This window comes from Globicephala melas, chromosome 16, assembly GCF_963455315.2.
Source record: "Globicephala melas chromosome 16, mGloMel1.2, whole genome shotgun sequence".
Lineage (NCBI taxonomy): Eukaryota > Metazoa > Chordata > Mammalia > Artiodactyla > Delphinidae > Globicephala > Globicephala melas.
In genome coordinates, this window is record NC_083329.1 from 71,759,237 (window position 1) to 71,770,072 (window position 10,836).

At 41.1% G+C, this 10,836-nt stretch overlaps 1 protein-coding gene across 1 annotated transcript; it reads left to right on the plus strand.

The window, feature by feature from the left end:
• The first annotated feature begins 13 nt into the window (after positions 1–13).
• MRLN (myoregulin) lies at positions 14–10,836 on the plus strand. Its single transcript, XM_060286410.1, has 2 exons — positions 14–8,775; positions 10,608–10,836. The coding sequence occupies exon 2, from the start codon at positions 10,627–10,629 to the stop codon at positions 10,765–10,767; it is 141 nt and encodes a 46-aa protein (XP_060142393.1). The 5' UTR covers positions 14–8,775; positions 10,608–10,626; the 3' UTR covers positions 10,768–10,836.

A 10,836-nucleotide genomic window follows, 5' to 3' on the forward strand; every position in this document is an offset into this window, starting at 1 on the left:
GCTCAGGACATGAGGCTACGGCTAAGATCAATGATGACGGGGAACTTCATCAAAACAATTTCAAAGCATAAACTATTATTTAATAAACTTATCTGCTCTACTATAATCAGCATTCTAAAATTTTTCTGGGACTTGCCTGAGGGTCCAGTGGTTAAGACTCCGCACTTCCAGTGCAGGGGGTACAGGTTTGATCCCTGGTCGGGGTCCTAAGAGCTGCATGCCGCGAGGTGCGGCCAAAATCAGTAAATAAAAATAAACTTTTTCTTTTGCTTATGTGCTTCTGTGGTTCCAAAGGACTGCTTTCCCCCCTTGCTAGCTTCGATTCTGTGTCTGGACGGGACAGAAAGGAGGGTTGTCTCAGAGAATAGCTGCTTCCCGAAGTGTTTCCTTGTACACTCAGGAGGCAGGATGAGGTTTTTGTTTTCCACCCCAAGCTGTCATTCTGCAAATGTTTATTTAATTCCCACTGTGTGAACACACAGTGCTAGATTAGCAAAGGGTCAGTAAACTCTAAATATGGTAGGAGAAAGAAGTCATTTCATGAGTAACTCTGTTACAAGTCAGAATGGGCTTGTTCCGTGGTACATGACAAGTACAGACAGGATCTGGCTGGCATTCCACAGGGCCATCGCGTCCAATACTTATCCACCGAGAGTGGGCATTATTGGTCAGACTTCCCCTTGGAGAGCGTACGTTCTTAGAAACGATTCAGTGCTTTTCAGGGCTCCTCGTTGGGTTCACCTTCTAAGTAACAAGTTTCTGAGGCACAGAAAAACGCACCATAAAGTCGCATCTCATCCTCCCCGCCTCCAGTTTTTTTTTTAATCGAGCACCTGTTTTGTTCCAAGCCCTGTGCTAAAATGATAGAAATATAATTTGGGGATTTCCCTGGTGGCGCACTGGTTAAGAGTCTGCCTGCCAATGCAGGGGATGCGCGCGAGTTCGAGCTCTGGTCCAGGAGGATCCCACGTGCTGTGGAGCAACTAAGCCCGCGGGCCACAACTACTGAGCCTGCGCTCTAGAGCCTGTGAGCCACAACTGAGGAGCCCACGTGCCACAACTACTGAAGCCTGCGCGCCTAGAGCCCGTGCTCCACAACAAGAGAAGCCATTGCAGTGAGAAGCCCACGCACCGCAACGAAGAGTAGCCCCCCCTCGCCGCAACTAGAGAAAGCCCGCGCACAGCAACGAAGACCCAACGCAGCCAAAAATAAATAAACAAACTTATTAATTAATTTTAAAAAAGAAATATAATTTGGTCTTAGAAGAGGTCACAGTTTTTCATTGAACTTGAAATTCTGTCCTCCAACCTGGCCATCTACCTTCTCAGCTAAACTTGACTCCAGATAACACTTAGCTGGTTTCCGAGATCAAATCTGCACCTTAATAATTCACCAGTGAATTTAGGCAGAGGAGTGTACGTTGCAGGCTGAGAAGGTAGTTTAAAAGGTTTGGCCAAATGCTTTTACTAAAGTCAAACAGGTCCAGAGACCTCTCCTCCACCCCAAACCTGGAATGACACACGTTTGGATATGTGAGTGCTGCAGATAAAACCCCCAAACGCAACGAATAAGCACTTGGCCTCAGCCCCACTCCTGCTTTGTCACAACGTGGAAGAACTGGTGGCGAGTGGCACTGCCCTGTGAGGTTCCCGGGCCACAGCTCTGGGCAGTTCATCTGGCCTCGTAAGAGTGCGCTACAGCTGTGATTCTTGGCAAGGGCTGGGGAACTTGGCAGGGAGAAGGTTGAAAACATTTTGATTATTTTGGTTCCAGAATCTTTCTTAATGTAAAGTACCTATAACCGAGTAATTTATGTCTTCTTAGGGGCAATGCCGTCTCCTATTTGGGGGCAGGAATGGGGTAGCGGGAAATCTCAGCCTTTGGGAGTCTTGGTAGTGGATGATTAAGAGGAGGTGCTTGTTCATATGTAGAAAAACAGTTCATTTAAGGGCTGGAATATTTACTCAAAACATTTGAGGCACAGTCATAGATGGCAGAAAGCCCAAACTGGACAGATATTGACATGCAGAGAAAGCATGAGAGATACAGTTGAAGAGGAGAAAAGTAGAGGGACCCCCCTGTACCCCTGGGGGATCGGGTGGACCCTCATGGGTGCTGCCAGGGCAGACAGTGCCCTGTGGCCTACATGTCTGTGCATCTGCCTCAGCTTCCTGGGCTTCCCATTGCCTAAGTCCATTTGTTTGCTCTCGTCCATTGGGTCCACGCTCACCCCTCTCCCTCCTTGTTGGGCTGCAGGAAGTGGCCCCCTTTCTGACTCCAGTGCTTTGTCATACCCTAACCATTATTTTACCAAGTGCCCGGCAGCATGCTGGGCTCTAGGCTCACCTCTTTTACCAATCCTGAGATGCTGCAGTGGCTAAGGCTTTGGAGCCAAACACACTTCCATTCAAATCCCCGGTCATCCCCGGTGTGTGATCGCGAATAGCTCACTAAAGTCTCGGGTCATCAATCTCTCCAACTAAGGAAATAGGAGAATTAGTAACTCACCTCATAAGGCTTTATGAGATTAAAATCACAGTGTGTGTAAGCCCTTCTTAACTGTAGTTACGAATAAAAGCCTTTCAATCCCCTGCAAAACAGATTGTCCCTGTCTCCAGATGGGGTGGCAGGTGAGGTGAGATGCCCGATCCACGGCTCCAGCACTAATACCAGCCAGAACCAGGATCGCAAACCAGTTCCACCCGGCTCCCAAACCTCGCTGACCCACCATCTGTGACAAGGCACGTGGTTCTGTTTCCAGGCGAAGTCCACTTTGTCGAGTTTTGTGAGTCTGACCTGCCCAGTTTTCCAGTTTTCACTTGTGACTTATTCTCTTCTGGACACCCTGGTCTTGCCTTGGCCTGAATCAAAGCAGTTGGGAGGTGATGAAGATCGAATAGCTTCAAATAGCCAAGTCTGGTGAAACGCAGAATCCAATTTATCATACATGTCAAAAAGTCGCTGAGGCAATTATTATAGTAGCTCAGAAGAAGAGTGGCTGTGTGGCCTCAGGCGAGGTGCCTTCTCTCGTTTGTCAAATGAGAAGTTTTAAGAAATTTCAGATTTCTTTTCCGGTGCCAACATTTCTGTAATGTTTCTGATTTTCCACTACAGTTGTTTTTTTTAGCTGGAGAGAGAAAGATCTCCTTGAAATCGTGTCTTAATCAGGAAACAAGGTATAACAATCATGCCTGTAATCATTTCAGGGTCAAGCCATATGCCATTTATTATTATTCTCATTCAAGCTTCCTCACATACAATGCTCATATCACTGATGAGTTGATTTCTCAGATGTCTGTTAAATTCCCTTCCTCATGTAATTCCTCACATAATTAGTTCAGAAAATGCACCTTGAACTCCATTTTAGAGGCTTACAGAACACACAAAACCCACTTACTGTTGAATATGCCTGAATTTCAGTTGACTTCTGAATGACTCATATTTGAGCAGTTTATGTCTCCTGTCCTACCACACCATCATCTATTTCTGGAATCTTAAGGGGACAAATCTCAATTATGCCAGAGAAACAGTAGCCATCCCAGCAGGACACTTCGAATCCTAAAACCCCGTAGGCCAGTGCCAAACTCTTGTTGCCTTCCAACAACTTGACTAGCTTCCCTAATTACAAGCAAACAAATAAAAACAAAAGCAAAAACATCAACAAGATATAATTCCCATATGATTTCTCAAGTTTCTAAAAGATAACTTCATTAAACATAAATTTTATGGGAAAGAGACATTTTCCATATGGAGACAATACTGAAAATACCCAACTTTGTGATTTTATTTTTGAAGAATAAAAATTTGTGGGAAAAGTAGACTTAATATATGGTTTTTCTTGTCGTAATTGTCTTTTGAACAAAATGAACTTTTGGTCTTCCAAGAAAGCTTCTACTTGAGGTGCAGTTATTAAATCAATATTTGTTGAAAACTGCTTAGCATCCAGTACCGTGAGGCAGTGGGATCCAGGATGGGTAAGGCCATCCGCACTTTCTAGGAAGACAGCCCTTCCAATGGGGGGTGGCATGCAAATAACCACAAGACATGGTTGTCAGTTGCAATATGTTACAGCAAGTGGGCAATAGATTCTGCCTGAGGGTGTCAGGAAAGATCACAGAGGAGGTACGTTGGCTTTCAAAGGATGAGTAGGTGTGTGACAGTTTTGCATGTTTGGGTGTCCAAAGAGAAACTGAGAAGCCTGATTTATTCAAGGGGTACCATCTAGGAGGTAATACGGTAGAATATAATTAACAACGATAGTCACTCTTGCTTATTGAGAGCGACTTGTGCCTAGTAGGCACTCACTAGGCACTCACTTGGCACAAGTATTGATATTATCTCATTTTATTCTCACACTACCCTACTCTTATTATCATCTCCATTGTACAGAAGTGCTAACTGAGGCACAGAGAGTTAATGTAACTTGTCCAAGGTCTCACGGTAAGTGGCAGATCCAAGTCAAACCCTATCAGTCTTATGTCAGACCCGTCTCTCAACCACCAAGTCCTGGAAACGTTGTTATTTCTCTGTCCAGCTAATGTCGATAAGATCAAGGGGAGGAATTCATTGGCGGTCTAGTGGTTAAGACTCGGTACTTCTGCTGCTGGGGGCATGGGTTCTATCCCTGGTCGGGGAATTAAGATCCCACAAGCCACGTGCACAGCCAAAAAAAAAAAAAGTTCAAGTAGAGGAACTTGTCAGTCATAAGTTGATCAGTGGGTGGATAACAAAGTAATAATAAAAGAAAAGAAAATTGCAGAGAGTAAAAGCTAATAAAACACAGATTTAAAAAACTGAACTTTCACCTAATCGGGTTGCTAGACAGTAAGCTCGTAGTAGTGGCCTGTGAATGATCCATTTACAAAGAGCAGGTTGTTTTGATATGAATAAAACGGACTCTTGTAAAAAGGTTCAGGCAAATTTAGGGTTCTCAGGCCCAGAGGGATAACGGCAAGACTATCCATCCCATTGTTCAGCCAGCACTTCACATATACAGAAAGGAGCCAGGACTGAGGGAGAAGAGTGGCCATCGATAATTACATGTGGATATTTCCATTTCAGTCTAGTCCATTTCCTTTTCATTTGAAAACATTAATAAATCCATGTAGTTGAAACAGGGTGGCATCTGGGGATGGGAGTCCTGGGTTAGTAGCATCAAGGCTCCAGCATAGAACCTTAAGGCAGTTGCTCCATCGCCCCAGTAGTGTATAATCACAGCCTGGCACACACTAGACCCTTAATGAATGGTAACTATTATCCTTTACTTAAGTGACCTATTCAGCAAGAGTATCTCATGTTTCAACATTTGTCTCTAGGGAACTTCTGTCAATATTATCTTGACCATTAGATATTGATGGAAACAAGGAGTAGAATTAGCAAATTCTTATCAAAAAAGGAAATATTTTTGAAGTGTGACTCATGTGTTTAAGACTATAATCTTGAATCCAATGAAAAGTGTTTTCTTTGGATTTAAAAAGAGACTTTGCAAAGTATGTTCTGTTCTTTATCTTGACCAGGAATCCACGCCTAATCAGGGAAAATCGTAGAGGCTGAGAGAGATTGAGAAACAGGTGAAGTCTTAGTACCAGTAATAATTTTATAGAATAGAGGGCGTTTTACTTGTTTGTTTTGCATTGTTTTATTTTTGCCAGGGGACCAAGCCGTTTAGCAAATGCACTATGGTCCCAGGAGTCAGAGTTGACTTGAGAAACTTTGTTTTATATAAAATCAAGATTATAAAGGTTTGAAAGGCCAGAGGCTACAAACTGATGGCAGGGTGAAGAACAGAGAATGCAGTGAAGTTCAACCCCCAGAGACCAAAAGTTACTGCTACTCGCCATTAGTCTAACTTACCTTGTAGGATTCCACTATTCAGCCATTCAATGAACAGGTCAGCTTGGATTTAGATTATTTGGACTGTTGATGGAATCAAAAGAAAATATAATAAAGACAAGTTTTTAAAACTAGATAAGAGAGTATTCATTCTATTTTAAGTATAACATTCTATAAATTAATTTCTACAAAATAAATGGATTCTCAGTGCCTTTTGCAAATAGGGAAAAGAAAGGAACGTAGAGGCATTTAAATGGGAGGGAAGATTATTTGCGGTCATCTGAAATTTCAACATGAAATATATTAGGCCCCAAATAACCTAGGATGTCTTAAATTTTATTTTATTTATTTTTTATACAGCAGGTTCTTATTAGTTATCTATTTTATACATATTAGTGTCTATATGTCAATCCCAATGTCCCAATTCATCCCACCACCACCACCCCTGCCACTTTTCCCCCTTGGTGTCCATACGTTTGTTCTCTACATCTGTGTCTCAATTTCTGCCCTGCAACCGGTTCATCTGTACCATTTTTCTATAACCTAGGCTGTCTTATATCAGAAATTGGAGGTGATGTTATTTTAACTACGACTTTTAAATACTGCATTCAAGATAAGACCACGGTCTTGAGATAGTCACACTCAATACATTCTAGCATACTTTTAGAAGTGTCCTAGCTTGTTTCAAATTTATTTATTAATTAGTTTATTTTTTACATTTATTTAGTGCATGTTTTATCTGATAAAAAAAACACTACAAATCATTTTTTTTCCTGAAAATGCTGCTGTTAACTAGCCTTTCCTCTAAAAGAATGTCCCTGCAAAGAAAAAACATGTGATTACCAAGCTTCTAGAAAAGTAAGTAAGAACTAATTAGGCAAAATGTAAATCAAACACTGCGACAATCATAATTTTAATCCACAGTAAAATCTCAGTGTGCTAGTAAACTTACGATGGTGCAGATTCATGTCCTTCCGATGATTTAAATCCAGAAACAGATCTAACACTGAGAAGAACCAAACAGAAACCACCAACATTCCTCTTTCTCCTGAACATTTTGAATGAGACTAGAACATGTTCTTTAGCCGAAGAGACAGTGTAAACTCAAGGAAAATGAAATGTCTCAGTGAAACATTTTAATGAAAATATGTAATTTATTGGATAAAGTGTAAGTTAAATATTTTCATTAAATCTTTGACTGACATTTAATTTTCCCGAATTCATATTTGTTAAAATGTTTGGTTTGACAAAAATAAAATCAGTATACATTACTTTTAAGTATATGGGAAAGAAAGAGGACTAGCCGTTATGGGACTACTTTCTTTCGTTTTCTGAAGTTATATAAGCAACATCCTTTTAAATGAAAATGTGAGAAGTGGAAAAAGCAAGGAAAAAAAATCACATATAGTCCTTCACCCAAACTCGACCACTATGACCATTATTGACATTTGTAGATAGTCCTGTTTCCTTTTTTTTAACATTTCGATTGTGAAGTCTAACATACCTACAGAAAAGCCTATAAAATTTCTATGTGCGGTTTAGCAAGTAGTTAAAAAATGATTGCCAGTGTAACCACCAACCAGGACAAGAAATGAAATACTGCTGGAGGCTCCCCACACCCGTGCAGCCCTTCCCTTCCCCTCACTAACACCACCACTACCCTGATTTTATGGTAGCCAATCCTCTGCTTTTCTTGATCAATTCACCACCTACACCATTGCACCCACATATACACCCCTAAACCATGCACCTTTAACTCTGTTTTCCTACTTTACATAAATATATTTACACTGTGCATTTTCTTTTGTGCCTTGCTTTTAAAAAATTCAATATTATGTTTATAAAATTCACCACTGTTTTTGTATGTAGCTGGAGCTTAATTTTCATGATTGTAAAAATTCAATATTGTGTTTGTGAAATTCACTGCTGTTTTTGTATGTAGCTGGAGCTTAATTTCCATTATTGTATAATATTCCATTATATGCATTTATCTATCTACTAATGGGCATTTGGTTTGTTTTTAAGTTGAGGATATTACAAATAATATTTGGGTATGTATCCTGGTGTGATTATCCATGCTTGTCCAGGAGTATAATAGGTGTTCATAAGGTATGGCTTTTAATCATAATTAAATATTTTAACATAATTTTCTAAGTAGTATTTTCTATTATTTCATAGTTGTAATAACCATCATTTTGTTGGATAATTTTCCATTTATGGCTGAATGTTACAGCCTGGTCTTTTGTAATAAATTCACTCCACTTTCTAATGCTTCTAGTGCTGGAAACAATTAAAATCTAGTCTCTTAGCAAGTTTAATGTTTATAACACACTTTTATGTCTATGCTCACTGTACTGTGTATTACAGTGTTCTCCGGGACTTATTTATCTACTCGTTGCACATGTGTAACCCTTACACATCTCTTCCATTCCCTCACCCCCTGAGACCTATTGTTTTAAAAGCGTGGTTTAGACTTCCTGCTTCCACTGCAAGGGGTGTGGATTCAATCCCTGGTGGGGGAACTAAGATCCCATATGCCCCATGGCACGCCAAAAAATAAAATAAAATAATAAAAGCGTGGTAAGTGTTTGGCCCGCCAGGAAAATTATAGAGTTCAGTTTAAACTTTTTGTGAAAAGTTTAGTTTTCAGCTCTACAATTCTGTGATATGTTGAAATCAACGTGTCACGTTTGCCGAACTCCACTCTTCGACATCTCCTTCCTGACTTCTTTGAGAGTCATTGTAGAGTCTCTCCAGGCAGGCTCCCTGCCCGGTCACTTCACAGACCTCCTCAGCATCCAATAAAAGCTTTCGCTGTGCTTTGACACAGGAACCAAGGTTGCTAAGAGACCACCTGTGCTGAATGCACTTTGTTCTAGCAAGAGCAGCTGGAGAGAAAACCCAGGAGCAGCATTACCAACCACTACCCGGGATTAAGTCAGGTGAGAAATGGGTTTCTGCGCACTCTTCGACCCCCACCAGTTGTCTGGTCTTTCCCTCACTTCCTATTCAGTCTCTCTCTTTACCGCTGCTGGAGAAAATTGAAGGTACCCCTCAGAGCACAGACTGAAGAAACGCAAGATGGAGGTGGAGGCCATAGGAGGAAAGGAAAATCGCTTTGCGAACCCATGTGTTATTCTTACCCCTTCTTTCCCAAACATAGGCACAAGGAATTGTTGAACTTAAGGGAAATTCTAGGCGTTTACTTTGCCAGTGATTGCTGTGTAATTTGGGGCAAGTCATTCCCTCCTTTAGGAAGGGGGTTAGTTATTATAGAAACTAATCAAGATTGTTAAAAGTGGAAGAAGATACTTGTATAAATCTCATCTCTCTCCCCCTCTCTCTTTCACCTTCTCTCTTAAAACTCAACCTGCCTTTTTGGGTTTGAGTGAAAAATAGCAGAAAATATTTTCCCACCCCGATCTTGCCACTTTCTAAAAATATTGATGCTCATTTTTTTAAATAAATTTTTTAAAGTTTATTTATTTTTGGCTGCATTGGGTCTTTGTTTGCTGTGCGCGCGCTTTCTCTAGTTGTGGAGAGCAGGGGTTACTCTTCGTTGCGGTGCGGGGGCTTCTCATTGCGGTGGCTTCTCTTGTTGCATGCAGGCTTCGGTAGTTGTGGCACGTGGGCTCAGTAGTTGTGGCTTTCGGGCTCTAGAGTGCAGGCTCAGTAGTTGTGGTGCACGGGCTTAGTTGCTCTGTGGCATGGGGGATTTTCCCAGACCAGGGCTTGAACCCGTGTCCCCTGCATTGGCAGGCGGATTCTTAACCACTGTGCCACCAGGGAAGCCCTTGATGCTGATTTTAAGTTGAGTGTGTATAAGGGACTTGGATGTAAGGCCAAGTTTACATTCCTGGAAAAAGGAGTTAAGAATGGTTCTAAACTCCCTACCTGACAGGCATGTGAAATATTCCGACAGTGCGCTAAACAGACCACAAATTAATATCTTTAAAAATTCCGTAATACTTAAAAAAATTAAGATATTAAAAAAACTGATTAACACAGAAGTGTGGAAGAAATTAAAATATTTAATGTCTGGTTAAGTGACCAAAATATGAGAAGATTTTGAGGAAAGATCAGGGAAATGAAAAAAACCTTTTGTTGTTTAATGTTTAAGAATTTTATCACATGCCTCTTTCCATGTTTTCAAATTCTTATTTCCTGGTAATACCCACTGTACAGGTTAGAAGAATGGCAATTTCACTGATGCCATAAGAATGATTGTAAATGACTTTGCAGATAAGACTTCAAAAATAAACTAATTATGGATAACATTGAAAAGAGAGGGGTAATTCTGGTAGTTCCTTGAGCTGTTTTTTTTTTGTTTGTTTGTTTTACAAATTTATTTATTTTTGGCTGCATTGTGTCTTCGTCGCTGCACGTGGGCTTTCTCTAGTCGTGGAGAGCGGGGGTTACTCTTCATTGTGGTGCACGAGCTTCTCATTGCGGTGGCTTCTCATGTTGTGGAGCACGGGCTCTAGGCGCGCGGGCTCAGTTGTTGTGGCTCGCGGGGTCTAGAGCACAGGCTCAGTAGTTGTGGCGCTCGGGCGTAGTTGCTCCATGGCAACTACGTGGGATCTTCCCGGACCGGGGCTCGAACCCCTGTCCCCTGCATTGGCAGGCGGATTCTCAACCACTGCGCCACTAGGGAAGCCTTGAAAGACATTTCTTGATCACTGTTTCTTTCCAGTGCAAATATGAGATTGATTTTAAAGAATCAGGGTTATAAATGTGTTCATTTAAGGACATTTTCTCTTTCTTTTCCCTCTAGGGAGCAGGAGCTCTTGGATATGACGTGTAAACACTGGATGTTAATTTCTACTACTAACCCCACAAGTCTGGAAGATGAAATTGTGGGAAGACTTCTAAAAATTCTGTTTTTTATCTTTGTTGACTTCCTGTCTATTATATATGTTGTTATAACTTCTTAGAAAGCTGACTTCCCTTACTTTACATGTGAATTTCATATTGAATTACAGTGAATAAAATTTTGTAATTTA